At 31.8% G+C, this 15,712-nt stretch overlaps 1 protein-coding gene across 1 annotated transcript in view; it reads right to left on the bottom strand.

Moving 5' to 3' along the window:
• Window positions 1-358: 358 nt before the first annotated feature.
• The window catches only part of LOC108563105, a 31,933-nt gene continuing 16,579 nt past the window's right edge, over window positions 359-15,712 (bottom strand). The window contains exons 2-3 of the mRNA XM_017921684.1: window positions 12,925-13,434; window positions 359-587 (exon numbers count right to left, since the gene is read on the bottom strand). Of these exons, the coding sequence (XP_017777173.1) occupies window positions 571-587; window positions 12,925-13,434 (527 nt within the window). The 3' untranslated portion in view covers window positions 359-570. The remainder of the gene's footprint in view (window positions 588-12,924; window positions 13,435-15,712) is intronic.

The following is a 15,712-nucleotide window of genomic DNA, read 5'->3' as shown; positions in this document are numbered from 1 at the left end:
TATTTTAGTCATAATATTAAAAAAAACTAACATAACTTGAAAACAATCGTGTGTCAATGCTTATTTTTTACAACTACTTTCAATTTTTTTTTACTTTGATCTTATTATAACATAAAACTATGTATGATTATTTGTTAGATTTAAATAAGGTTTTTAACACTAAACCTACTACGGTCAATTTGATCGTCTTCATTTTTTTTTTGTAAAACTTTCACATATTTGTGCAGTATTTATTGAAATTATATGAAAAATAGAATTTGTTGACTATTATTTATGTTTAATTGTAAGTATACAAGAAGTGTCTGAGATTCAGTGTTAAAAAAAACTTTGAACATTTTACAAAATACAATGCCATGTGTCAAATAATAGAAATGTTTTATACGAAGGACCAAAGTGCACGGGTGAAGGAAGAAATCGTTTTTGGCGGTTTCAAGATGTTTTTTTTACTACATCTCACATATCGCTTACACTATATACTTAGAACTATGGTAACTTAAGACTCCTTTTCCATGCTTAACTCTTCCAAGCTAAGCTTCTTCGACAACTTCATGGTGTACATTGTGCCACCTTTCATAACAACTGTTGCGCTGAAACAAGAAAACTACACATATTTTGTGCATTTAATCATCCTGTACAGTACACTTTCATACCTTTGTCAGTTTTATTAGAGAATAATCTTATTATTCTTATTATTCCAAGTTTTAACTAAAGTTTGTCTTATTTAGGAATTTATCATTATATTAATATATAAATTATTATAATTTGCTTATATCAATGCTAGAATCCAAACTGCACTTATTACACTTATAAAATAATTTTCGGAAAAAGTAATTAACGTTTTCTATCATAAAAACTGCTACGCCATCTATCGAATATTAAAGAACCAATCCTACTTGGTTCAATGTATCATCTAAGTGTGGTACACCTTTGCAGTTTTAATAGAGAAAATGTATTATTTATTACATATTTTGTAGATTACTCATTAATTTAATCTATTCAATTATTATAATTTGTATATATAAATGCTAGACACAAAACTTAACTTATTACACTTATAAAACAATTTTAGGAAAAATATTAATGTTTTCTAGTACAAAACCAGCAACGCCATCTATGAAACATTAAAGAACCAACCCTACTTCATTCAATTAAACATCCAGTGCGATACATTTTCATACCGTTATCAGTTTAATTAAAGAAAATTCACGATTTGTTGCGTATTTTGTAAATTATAATGGAAGTTCTAATTATTTAGTAATTTCTCATTATTTTACTGTCTTCAATTTCTTTAATTATAACTTCAACGCTGCAATCACATCTTAACTTATTACATTTAAAATAAATAAAATAAATAAACATTTCCAAGTTTTCCATCTATCAAACATTAAAGAACCAAACCTACTTCGATCAATTAACCATACTGTGCGGTACACTTTCGTACCTCTGCACGTTTTATTACAGGAAAGTTCTTAATTTTTGTTTTATTATCGTTTCTTTTATAAATGCTCTGCGGAAAATTAACAGTTTTTTATGGTCACGTCGATTCCGTCCGCGTGCGGATCGTTTATTTTTCCCAAAGGATGGAAAGAAGACAAAAAAAATAAAGAAGCTCCAGTTTTCCCCCTTGCTCGAACACATACATACACACACAGAGACCACCATAAATCTCTAACGAGGAATTAAGTCGGAAATTAAATGATTTATAAATGCGAAAAGTTTTCTCCTCGTCTTCTCCTTTACCTCTCCCCCGCCTCTTCAATTTTATTATTAATTATGTCGCCAGAGGGATCACGCGCGCACCGCTGTGTTGCTCTTTGCGTTTTTTCCCATAGTTTTTCTTCGTGTATTTTTATTTATTTTTTCAAGAGTTTTCCTCGGATGTTTCTTCGTCATGGGATCCCAGGCAGCCGTTGTGCATAAAGAAAAGTGGAACTCGCCGATCATGTAATACTTGTTTTTTTTTGTATTTTTTTTAGTCCCGTTAACTTTTGTTGTTGTTGTTGCTATTAATAAATGAGCAATAAAAGGAGAGAATCCCGAACATCCGTTTTTCGCCTGTCGCTGTCGTAACCAGGCACGGTGATATCGTAGGGGGCGACGGACGTGGAAAAATTGTTGAATTTCTCCGTCTCTTTCTCTCATTTTCCAAGAATTTCTATGTGTATGTGTGTGTAAATGAAAGAGAAAGAGGGAGAAAATGGAGGTCGCGTGTGCTACGAATTAGCGAGAACGAGATAAAGATATATAACTAATATTGTGGGCGAGAAAAAGGCCGGATAATCGAGTGACAACTCGTACCAGGCGATGTGTTTCGTTTTCCATAGCGGAGGAAGGGACGAGAAAGAGAGAGAAAGGAATGAAGAAAAAGGAAAAACGATCGCTGATATTCATATATATGTATACACGGAAATGGTGAAAGAGATAGAAAAACTTTTTTTGAGGGTGGAGGAAGTTGGGAAAGCGTGAAATATAGTACATTACCTCGCTTGCGCCAGGCGGGAATCATCATCAGAAATAGAAGAGAGAGAGAAGAAAAAAGAAAATACAACAATTTCTCCCCCATCATCGCCGTTCGGAACTTAACGATAACGAAAACTAAAGTTTAATTACTTGCCACACGGTAATTATTTCCGTTTTCCCTCTTCTATATTAGTAGTATACGTGTACATTAAAGACGTACACATTTATATTTACCGACCAATCAAGGTGGTTTTCCTCCTGGGATCTGGTTTTTCGCCGGAAAGTTCGGTGGAGCAACAACAATAAAAGTTAATGAAGTAAGAATCGTGGAAAGCAATTCGAACGGTTTGAATTTATTAATCTTGCTACAGCATTAATAACTGTAATTATAATGTTATTAGTTTGGTTCTTGTTAAATTTCATGCATCCGTCCCATCAATCGCGCTCGTTCGCCGTGTTTCAATTGTCTCTTTCATTTCATGGATTCTCTTTGTCGGGGAATTCCGAATCAATCGAGAATTACTGCTCGAACGGATGGAGCGCTACCCATTAACCCTTAATTCTAGCATTCGCGTCCTTAAAAACCCTATAAATATCTGCCAATTTATTTCGAACGGCACCGCCATCTCTACACCAAACTAAAATCATTATCGAGTATTAACTTAAACTTTTCTAATTGCTTAATTCATTTTATATCCAACATTCTCAATAAATATAAAATGAAGAAATAAACTAAAATATTTTTTTATGTCGTGTAATTTTATTCACAATCTGTTCATCAATCCCGGTGGATAATTACCATTATGACGATGTCACTGTCCATCTGTGATGAACGATGACCTTATTGCTGCTAGCACCGAGGGGGCTCACAAAGGGCCTGGCTTGACCAGGATTCGAACCGTCGCCGGTTCGATCGTGGGTAGGGCAACTTAAACATTCGGCTATTAGTCGCCCTAAACTCAAATATACACCTAATTTTGTCCATATTCGATACACTTTCAAAAAAATGCTTTACTGAATTAAATTAAGCTTTACTAATATAAAATATTTTCAATTCATTAGGTTTTCTTTATTAATTAATAATATTAAAAAAAAAATAGAAATATTTAAGTCGTCAATCAATATTAATGCCACTAATATGTAAACAAATAATTATTTTTTTCTTTAATTTGTTGGTTGGCTATCGACTTGTAGGTTCCACTGCGATTCCATCTGCTGCTATCCTTAACACTATCGTGGTCCATCGACTTGGCAGGAAGTCCATATGCTGAACCTCATTCATTTGACTGTCCATTTATGATGAACGATAGCACTATAGCTGAAAGTACCGAGGGAGCTCACAAAGGGCATGGATTCGAACCGTCGTCCACGAGACCATGGATAGAGTGACGTAACCATTCAGTCATTAGTCGCTCGAAATAAATCATTTGAAAAAAAACTTCTTCATTTAGTATTTTGCATCCATTCCGGATTTCAAATCTAGAATTTACGCTTGATTTTTGTATAAGAAAATAATACCTCGAAAATGACAAAACTGCAATAAGAAATATTAATTCAATATTTAACATTTTCAATAGCTTAATTAACTATATGCAATGTACACACTAAAATTTGCATTTGATTTATTGTAATGTGAATAAAAAAAAAGCTTTATTAAAATTAAAAGTTTTCTTTTAATTGCTTTTAATTTAACAAAAAAAAAACAGATTCTGTTATAAATATGTATTTAAAAAAATGAATTTCAACAATTTATGCAATTTTCAATGATGTAAAGTTCATTAAGTCCGGAAGAGATGAGAAGAACGTGATACTCTGAAGGGAGCAGAAAGTAAGAGAATTAGTTACTCCATATGTCGAATAAACTGGAATTTTATACAAAAAATATGTCAAATATTAAATTAATATTAAACATTTTTAATTACTTAATTAATTGTAATTATAAACATTTTTAATGTATAAACTGTGTAAGGTCGATAAAATAAATTAAGCTTTAAATTGCTTCATTTATGTTGTATACATTTTACATTCCTAATCTAATAGTTATACCTAACTAAATTATTCAAATAATAATATTTTTAAATAATTATTTGGATTATTAATTTCATATTTCTCTGCTTAATACTTTTTCATGTGCATTTGCTTTAATCATTATGATTAATCTTGAATTTACCCCAACCTTCTTTTTGAATGATAGATACATTCATTTAAATAATTATATAGTGGGAAATGACAAAAATGCTAATTCATTACTAAAAAATAATTGTATGTTTTACGCATAAAACATTTTTAATTAATTATTTCTTTTAACCTTTGTTTTATAGTGCACACTTAATTAATTTTAATATCGATTTCGGATTATTTTGACTCAATTCCTTATTTTTACAATTATTTATTTCATTGATATCGTTGTACAAACTCATAAAAATGTATTTTTAGAATATTTTAAAGATTATTTATAAATATTCATTTCCTTTTTATGCTTGAAACATATTTTTATATATTTATTTTAGTAATATATAAAATATATATTTGTAATAAATTATTGAATAAATGTATAAATTATTATCTATTTAATTATTTTTATTATTTTTATTTTATTTATTTTACATATTTTAAACTTGCTCGTAAAATCATTACAGTTTTTTTTGACTTGATACATACTTCGATTATTATCATTTAAAAATAATTTATAATTGCGTTCATATCTTATTTATAACAAAAGAATGATTCTATTTACCCCTTACCTCTTTGATTGGTGCACATTGTACCACCTTTTGAACAAGCCTAGTGAGTTTTTATAATTTTCTAGGAAATGTCCAGGAAGATCCTTTAATTAGTTACTATGTCAAAGGATGAATCTTGATAGGCCATACCATCCGATGTTGATTCAGTTGACAAAGTTGTCTGATTCAGTTGTCTAGTGTTGGGTCTAGAAATTTAGGAATTTCTGGCCCTTTACGGAGTTAAGCGGTTTAATGCATTGTATGAAGTGGCTACGTATTTTTGTTGCTAGCGTATTTTATTATTCATGATGCGAATATATTCGTCACAAGCCCTACGCAATACAATAGACTATGACGAATATATACGACATCACCACTTAAGTGGTTAAGACCAATCATTTTTTTTTTGTTTAATGTAAAGACATTTAATCCTCATTCAACATTTGATCAACATTATGAAATATCGAGGGAAAATATAACAAAAATATTCGTTAAAATAAAACTATTCCTATTATTTCTTTTATTCTTATTGTGTCTTGTTACTTATTTGTGTCTTATTAAAGCAAATTTGGCATAATATATTTAAAATTATATTTCCTATATATAGTTCCAACTCAATCAATAGATGGCGTAATTAATATTTCGATCTATAGCTAATTTAAAATTACCCAAAATTCTGTAAGGTGCAGATAACCTTCAAATAACACGCTACTTGATTTAGGAGTCTGGAATTGCTTGAATAACACGGTTTTGAATAGCACGAAACTAATTACTTCAAAGTACATAACGTTGAAATTAATGTAAATGGCTTAATTTTTAAAATAGAAAGTTCCAATATAATCGTAGATGGCGTGATTAAATTTATTTATTTATAGCTAATTTTATTTTATTGGTTATTTATACGATTTTATAATCCTATTATTGTAATTTTTCAGTTAATGTCACCTAAATCTAATTCTCAACAATTTCATGACAATAATTGAACGGTTCGATATTTTCACCCTCTTTTATATATATACTTCTTGCTTTTTTTTTGGTCGGACTAGGAATGAGAGGTTGATTTTCCCTTCCGTGTGTGCGTTTTTCCAGTGCATGCGACGACGAGCGAGTTGTGCTGTTGCTGCTGCTGCTGCTTATGGTAATTCCGGTCGACTTATCTTTCTCTCCGGTCGTCGATAAGAGAGGCACGTGAAAAGGGCTCCGTAATTTTTGCCCATTTCTCTTCCATTTTTATTCCCCTACCCATACTTTTTTTACCTTTTCTTTTTCGTTGTTATTGTTGTTGGCCAGTCCCGATAACTTTTTATTTTTAGCAGTCGAAAGCCTGCCCGAATCCGCCCCTCTTTAACATTGCACTTACCCAACGATTTTCATTTTTTTCTCTCTCCCTCTCTTCATTTTGCCCACTTCTCCATCGAAACCCTATCAGATTTTACCTCGTAGCGCACACTTGATTTCGCGCGCCCTCCCTCATATGCATGTGTATTTCTTTATGATTTCCCTTGGCGAAAGGCGCCACCCGAAGAAGAAGAAGAAGACTAAAGCGAGCAGCCAGAATGATTTATACACGCGAAAATTCTCTAGCTTTTTATTTTTTCATATCAACATCAACACACAGATTCTAATGCATTCATTGTCTTCCCTAACACCTCCACCAACCAACCAACCCCATCTTTTGCACTTTATTAAATTCACGAAAAATAAAAACCGCAGATCTCATCCGTCCTAAATAAATAAATCACGAAAGCGAAGACATTATGACATTGCCGAAATTTGAATATTTATCTACCGCTCAGTTTCGATTTCCCCGATGAAAGATGAAAAGTTACAACAAGAAGCAAAAACAAAAACTTTTTTTAAATTATGATACTTTGAATACTTGTATCATACATTCAAGTATTGTTTATATAAATTAAATATATAATAATTTGATCATCTTCATCAGTATAATTTATTTTTTTTAATGTACAAAGTTTTCTTTTTTTAACAATTAAATAGTTTAATTTTTTCAATATTTGTACAATTTTATAAATGATTTAATACTAGTTTTCAGTATATTTTATCATAATTTGATTCTCTAAATATTTTTCAAATTTTCTACCATTAAAATAACTACGATTTGACTTTTTAAAGTAGAAAGTTCCAGAATGATCTATAGATGGCGTAATTAAATCATTAATTTATAACCAAATTTTCATAAGAATTTCTATGATTTTGATATTGATAACCAACATCTTAATTTCTACAAATACCTCAAATTCTATAGTGTTTCAATTAGAACAGATCGCTGTATCTAAATTTATAACACATTTTCTTTCGATTTATGATAGATTTAATACAAAAACTATCCTAAATCTATTGATTTTCTTATTAATTTATATGATTTATGAATTTCCTCCAACATAAACTTTTACGTTACGGTACATTACCGTAAAATAAAAATCGGGGATTTTCATCAATCCTAAATAAATAAATGAAGAGATCGAAGACATTACGACGTTGCCAAAAATTTGAATTTTTATCTGCCGCGCGTTTTCGATTTCGATTTCCCCGATGAAAGAGGAGAAGCAGCAACGAAAGATGTAAAAAGGAAGAAGGTGGTACGCCAAATCCGATAGTCGAGTGAAAAAGATAAGGAGACAGAGAGAAAGAATATAAATCCCCCTCTTTTTCCTTTATATAATAAAAATGCACCGAGTGAAATCCACCTGTGATCAATGGGCCGGATTTGATAGAAAGATTCCGCTCGCAATAAACGTGCGCCGCTCTCCACTCTCTTTCTTTCTCTCTCTCTCTCACTTCTCCTTCATCCTTGTTGCTGCTGCAAACCATTTTTTTGTTCAAACTCTTCTTTACCTCTTCAGGAGAGGAAAGTGCCCGGGGGATGTGCAGTAAAATAGAGAATAAGTGGGCCGTTTTAATAATCCTCCCCCACGATCACCTCGTGCACTCGCACTTGCAGACTGTGAGCCTCAGACGCCTCCCACCAAATAACGGGTCCATTTATTATTGTTTTTGGCAGCGATCGGCGAATTTTTCGATTAAATAAATTGCAAGATAGATAGACATGCAGATAGACGCGTTCACAGCGCGCCGACCGTGCAATAATAATAATATAAAAAAAGTAGAGAGTGTGCACGTAACGCGCGCGTCCCCCCGAATCGAAATCGAATTTTATCGCTGCGTCGATTTCGGAACATTACAATTACGTATTTCGCAATAAAATAAAATTAGTTCTACAATTTCTGCATCGACGGACTGTGAATAAACGCAATAGACACGTTAACGTTTTCATTAGCACGCTGCAACTTGGTTTTTCGGTATCGCGTCCGTTGCGTGCTCGATAGATGGCGTAACTAAATTTTCAATTTACATCATTTTTCTTTCGACGACATGCTCCGAATATATTGATATCCTGATTTCGTTATTTATTTTATACAAAACAATTAATACTAGCACCAATTTTCCTGTATTATTTATGTACAAAGTGTGGGCTAATTCTATCAAAAAATCTGTATGAACCATTTTTGAATCAGTAATACAAGTGAAAAATAATGAAATTTCAGTTCAAAATTCCCGGTTTAGTCCTAATATAAATGCAGCGTCAAGGGTTATGATAGATAACAATTAATATTATTTTAATTCAGAAAATTTAATCAAATACGACCTAAAAATGTCTCAAATTAAGAATAAATTTGGTTACTTTGAGGCTTTTTTTACAATAAATTAAATTATTACCAAATATTAAATACATATTATCTCAATTCAATTATGAAAATATTTACAAATTGAGAATTAATATATATTTTTTTTGTAGAAATTATCAAATATTACTACAAATTTTGCATTAATATCATATTTTTCATAATTTTAAATAGTTACCTTTTTATCATATAAACTTACAAGCTTTAAACAAATTTATATTTATAAATTAAATTCCAGAAGAGTTTCCAAATGTGAGGAGGTGACTAAACAGATAGAAACTATTTCAAGTTTATGAATATGTCTGTTGCCTTGTTTGTGGTCAAGATACTTAAATTGGACGTAAAACAAAGCATTCAGTTATATAATTAAGTGCTATAAATCTATATCAGAGTAAGAAAACAAATCACGAAATTCTGAAAAAAAAAGTATTTCTCTTCATTGACTCTTTTAAATAAGCAAAACAACCAGTGCATTATTTTGTATTTTATGTGTCATATAGTGAATATAAAGATTAAAAACTACTTTTGTTTAAATTTTACTTCAGAACATTAAGTTTAGGGTCCATTCTAAGAAGCTATTTACTTTGATTGTATTGTTTTCCTAAATATTCGCAATTTCTGAAAATAAATGTTCAGATGGTCCAATTATGGCAACTCAATATTAATATTATGTTATATATTCTGTTATTATATCTTATTTTATAATATTAATATACTAGCAATAATATGAATGCAATATGTTTTAAAATTTTAACAATAGATGGCGTAATTCAAATTGAATCTGTAATTACTTTTATTTATTCTTAAAGAAATTTAAAGAACTGAACTTAAAATAAATGTTAAGAAAATTTCTTTTTAAGTTTTTTTTTTATTATTTAGACCAAATAGCTCAAGTATTTTCTAATATTTTGAGAAATTTATTACAATTTGTATTCAGAATTGAATAAATTATTTAGAGAAATACATTTCTCATATATGTATTATATATTTCTTTATATGTCGATATTTCAGTCCGACTAAATTTATTTCATCTTAGTATATTTTTTCTCTCTTGCAACTCTCCTTTTTAATTAAAAGCGCTTTCCAGTTCCGAGCTTAATTAGATAAATATTGCACACGTACATAAAGAGAGGAAACGAAGAGACGAGGAGGAACAAACAACAACCAAATAAAAAGCAAGCGGGGGCAAGAAAAAGATCGGCTCCCGTTCAGTTTTTTTTCTCCTCCTCTTCATCCCTCCAACCCTCTCCTATCCTTTATCCTATCCACCTCTAGCCCACCCCCGCAGCACTGAAATTTAATTAAATTAAACTTTAAAGTTCTCTCCACCTCGAGAAAAACGGAGCGAAAAATAAATAAGTAAATAAATAAATGAACGCGCATACTTCTTATATATACATTTTTTATAGTACAACCACGTTGATGAAGTTTTTTCGCGGTTTCTTCGGTGAAAATTAGCGCCGTCGCCTCTTTGTTATTCTTATACCTCGTCTGTTTTTACCTGTCTTCCTTTGTTTTTCGCTTCGCCGAATGTCAGAGCGCTGACATTTATTTTTTCACGGCCAACATTTCAATTAGCATTTGCGTCAGATCAATTGCCAATAGTCTCCCTCTCTCTCTCACTCTACCCCTGTTATTACATCGAATCGACTCGACCGAATTCCGAGCGCACTGTTATCGCGTAATTGAAGTTGCATAACGAAAAAAAAAAGTAAAATAAAATTGGAAGGAAAAATGGAGGAGCGAGAAAACATTTTTTTTCTTTATTCTTCTACGTTGTTTCAGCTTTTTTATATGTGTGATATAACTGTGCAGAAACATGAATACTCGCGCTTTACTTTATTATTATTAACATGCAGCGCCCCCTTTCGCACGAAAAATACGTGATAAAAAAATGGTTGAAGTGTGTAAGGAAGGAAGAAAAAGGGAGAGAGAGAGAGAAAGCTCACAATTTTATTATTATATATATTTGGAGTTATATTTTCGGTGTGTGTGGGGTGGCCAGAGATTTAATCTGGTTCGCGTTTTTCCACCGCGCCCTCGGATCCCGTGTAATAAATAAAGATTGATCGAAACGGAGAGGGCGAATTGCAATCTCGCAAATTAGGCCTTTCAAAATAATCCATACCAATTACTGACGATATTCCAAAAAAAAATATAAATTGTTCAAGTTTCGAGCAAAAAATAGAAGTATATAAGTTTTCATGCAAAATGTATAATATATCAATTTGTAAAAACAATTATTCCATGTTAAGTAAATTTTTACGGAAAAAATGAGCTCTTCACTGGTGTACTGTAGTATGAAAAGCTGGAATGAAATAATTACCAAATAAATAATTAACGTTTTTCTCATACAAAATAAGCAAGATGTTCAAATTTAAGAAAGTAAAATATAGCCGGGTTTACAAAAATAATCATGTTGTAATCAAACAAATTCAACCTTCCTAAGATTACTGTGCAACTAAATATCTCCAAATCAACAATTATAATAATGTTGTTAAAAATCAGATATAAACAAAACCTTAGTCATGTTACCAGAATCGGGTAGACAAAAGCCTTGATTAAGTATACTTCTGAAAAATCTTATATTTTTATATGAACCCAAATTTGTCTGTGTGAATGTTCGTAAAATCAGAATACCAAGAAAGGTACAGGTTTTAAATAAGGTTGTGGTATTAAAATTAGGAAAAGTTGATCTAGAGAGATGATGCAAATAATAAGTTTAATAAGTTGTCTCACAAAAGTTATCTAAAATATATCATTCAAAGAATAAAGAGGTAGTTTAGATGTAGATAAATTCATTTTATATGGAAAGAAATTGTTAGATTCGCATGTAATCAAATACAGTGGAACATCGCTTAACAAGTAAAATAAATTGTAAGAAAAATGACGCACTAAATGGAACACATTATCGTATATTACATTGGTTCATATGAGGAAAATTGATTCACAATACGAGTAAAAATTCGAAAATTTTTATAGACTATTATATGATCTTCGCATTGTAAAAAACAATTATATCATTTGTACATTTTGAAAATTTCCTTGTTTTTTCAACTTTTAATTGTATTTTTCTCTCGTTAGGAGAAGGAATTATTTTGCATTACTTGTAAAGGAATTGATAACGACTGATAATGTTTATTGTTAAAGATCTGAATAGTTAATTTATTGCAAGTATTGATGTTATAAAACGTTAATTTGCAAAAACAAAAACAAATAGAATGTAGTATTTTATTGTTTAGGAATGTTTTGAGTATGGTAGGGATTTATAAATAAATTCCCTTAAAAATCTCTTAATTATTCAAATATAAATAAAATATGATAAAAATACAATGTGTAAAAACTTATTGAATACATATTTGATAATATTTCAAATATGTCAAAAATAGTTATTTTCTATAGTATAGTCCAAAACTCAAATTAAATACACGATCTAAAAGTCGGGTGAAAGCAGGCGAAAGACCGGATTTTAAGACAAAATCCCAACCTATTCATCTTTTACATCTGCAATATCAGACGCGCACATAAGTTCAGACCATATAACTATGTCTCCAAAACTATAAGCAATTGAAATGTATGGGCCGCGTTAAATAGCTCCAGGACCAGATGCAGCCCGCGAGCTGCCAGTTTGAAACCACTTGTCCATCAATTATGATGTTAATGTAATATCTAAATATAATAAAATAATTACGTGTCAAAATTTAGTTATGTATTTTTCTAGTAGATGGCGTCAGATGAAAAAGAACATTTTCTTCTTAGTGCGCCAGGAGATTGTGACGCGGATGCAATAAAGGGAATTGATGGTGGAGGTGGATAAGGGTGGGGGTAGGTTCGGCTATAACGACTGCGAATGGGTATCAATGTCGTAGTCTGAATGCCACCAGCCGCCTCCGATTCAATAGATAGATTATGCAGCGAGAAAAGTACATTACGCTGACTGAAATCCCTTTTATAGATTCAGCTTTAGACTGCGACAATTTTTTGCTTATACAAGGATTTACGTGCGCTTGCATTTGTTTAATTGATTGATTGCTTACCCGATCCCAAGGGAGTGCTGACCGTCCTCGCGGTGACGGCTGGAACAGGATCCTTGCTGTCCTGCAGCCCTTCCAGCGCCTGCACCAGGATGTTGTCTTCGCGATATCCTCCGGTTTCAACAGCAGGTTTCGCCGCCTCTTCCGTTGCTGCAGCGGTGGTGGTTTGTATGAAGATGTTACCGTTATCGTTGCCGCTGAGCAGGAGGATGGGAGCGCCACCGGCTCCGCCGAATCTCTTCACCGATTGCAGAAAAACACCTTCGGCAAGATCACCACCTTGCTGTATGAAAATTTGCCCCAGCTTGCCGCCTCCTCCTGCCTCCCCCGCATCTTCCAACACTGCCAGACGGTTCGTGGCCGTGCCAGCAGTTTTGGAAGACCCACCATCTGCTCTGAGCAGAATGTGTCCGCTGTCGGAGGTCTTTGCGCCTCGCAGGAAGATGATGTTGCTCCCGTTGAGAGCCTCCCCGCGTCCCACCAACTTCCCATTGGCATTGTGCATCTTACTATCTGCAAAAAAGCAAAAGAAGAACGATAAAAAACAAACTAAATAAAACAGAACGCAGAGTCAGGACCTTTTCCTTTTTTATTTACACCCTCGCAATTTTCATGCGAAAAGCAATACATTTTCTTGTTCTTCTATTTTCTTAGACAGCAATGAAAAATCTCATTAAGTCCACTTTACGACGGTTTTAAAATTGCGCAACGGGCCGGCCCACGATCTTCGACCCCGCTAATTCCGTATTAAAAACGATAACTTTAATTTAACTTTCTCCGCGTTTCCGCAGCTTCTTTTTTTCATTTCTTCTTTACTCGATACAATATTTACTTAAATTCAATTTACAAATTGTAATTTAACATTTCTCAAAATTATAATTAATTTTACTAATTACATTTTTTTAACTATTATTACAAACTTCAAATATGAATTGTTTTTTAGAAAAAAAGTTCCCTGTCTCAGTTTCCGAACAAAAATAAAATCTGTGTTACGTAACTAGAACATGTTTACATAAATCTTAAACGCGTCAGTAAACGAACAAACGAACTTGTTACTTGTTACTATGTTTGTTGCACGGCATACACATTTTCACATATAATACTGAAGACAATCGAATCTCGAACGCCTCTGTTCTCGAACATTAATACAATTTCCGATTCGCGGAATGAAAATTTTCACATAAATTTAGAACTTTAATACGGTTCTCAAATAAAAATACAGTTTCGACGTGAACATTTTCAAATAAATCTATAAGTTTTATAATTTGAAACCTAGAATCCCGAGGGCCTCGGTTCTCACACAAAACTACAAATTCCGTTCCATTGTATACAAATTCTATAAGATTAAAATTTTGAAACCTCTAATCTGAAAAAAAAAGGTTCGTTCGAGACCATAAGACAAACACGTCTCCGTTTCCAAACACATTATTCATCATAACCACTAATGTTAATTTGTTAATCTTAATTATATACTAGTAAATAAATGGTTTAGCAATGACCACCAAAAGAAGTGCAATAGAAGAGAAATAAAAATATTAAAAAAAGGAAATTCTAAATAAATAATAAAACAGAATTATTCAGTAATACATATATTTCAATTTGAATAATTCAGTAATCATAGCATTAATAAGTCATAGTATAAAGTAATACATCTGACAAACATTTATGCATATTCATTTTTTTTTATAAATTCTCTAAGTTATTTGCATTACAACTTCTATCGCAATATTTTTGTAACATTGTAAATTTTAATTATACTAAATTATTTATGAGTCATTTGTTACACCAATTACCATCAAAGAAGGTGCAACAGAAGAGAAATAAATATATTATAAAAAAAGTTGCATAATTGTAATAAAAAAAACTAAATATGTAGCAATTTGAATTACTTAATAATCATAGTATAAATATTCATATATTAATAAGTCAGAGTATAAAGAAAACAGAAATCGTTTGATACAGCTGACAGAAATTTATGAATATATTCATTACATTTTTACAGATTCTCCAAGTATTTTTTATTACAATTTCAATCTCTATATTATCGTAACAAATTAAATATTAATAATTCACAAATTAATATACATTTTAAAAGAAATGATTATGAATAAATCTCAGTAAACAAAAATTACTTGTCTGAACTTATTGTGTCGATATAGAATTGAATCAGTGGATGTTTTGTTTAAATCTAATCCGGTTTAACTTTTTTGGACATTTTCCCCATTGCGAATGAATAAGTAAATATAGAAAAAATCTGAGAGCGAGGAACAAACACCGCTCTAAATATTGGAATTTCCCGTGAGATTGTTTCCGGTTGGGCGCCTATTTGTCTTGCGGTTTCTGTGGATACAATCTCTCTCTTTCTATTTCCGTGTATGTACATCTCTTTTTCTCTCTCTGTCCATCTTTTATTTTATTTATTTTATCTATTTTGTTTTTTTTTCTTCTTGTTCGTTCTGGTGTGTTCCTCATCCAAACGAATTCCCATCAATAAATCGACCCCCTCGCCCTTTACATTATTTACACGACCCTCTAGATCAAGAAGAAGAAGAAGAAAGAAGAGGAAAAGGAAGGAGGCGGCGGTTCGAGATCCCGGAAGGAATCGTGCGAAATATGTGTGTTATTTTATTAATGCACGGCTGGTGGGGTGAGAGGGCGCGCGCGCGCGCTCACGCTATAAATAAAACCGGAAATGAAATATTCATCGCCGGAAATAAAAATCAAATAATGCGCGCGAGGAGCGGTAAAAACAAACAAATGAGCGAGGGTTGTTGGCGAAGTGGAAATCTGC

Source organism: Nicrophorus vespilloides, unplaced genomic scaffold (genome assembly GCF_001412225.1).
Source record: "Nicrophorus vespilloides isolate i.1.1-1 unplaced genomic scaffold, Nicve_v1.0, whole genome shotgun sequence".
Taxonomy (NCBI): Eukaryota; Metazoa; Arthropoda; class Insecta; order Coleoptera; family Silphidae; genus Nicrophorus; species Nicrophorus vespilloides.
The sequence above is the reverse complement of the archived record's forward strand: the minus strand, read 5'-3'. Positions and strand labels throughout refer to the sequence as shown.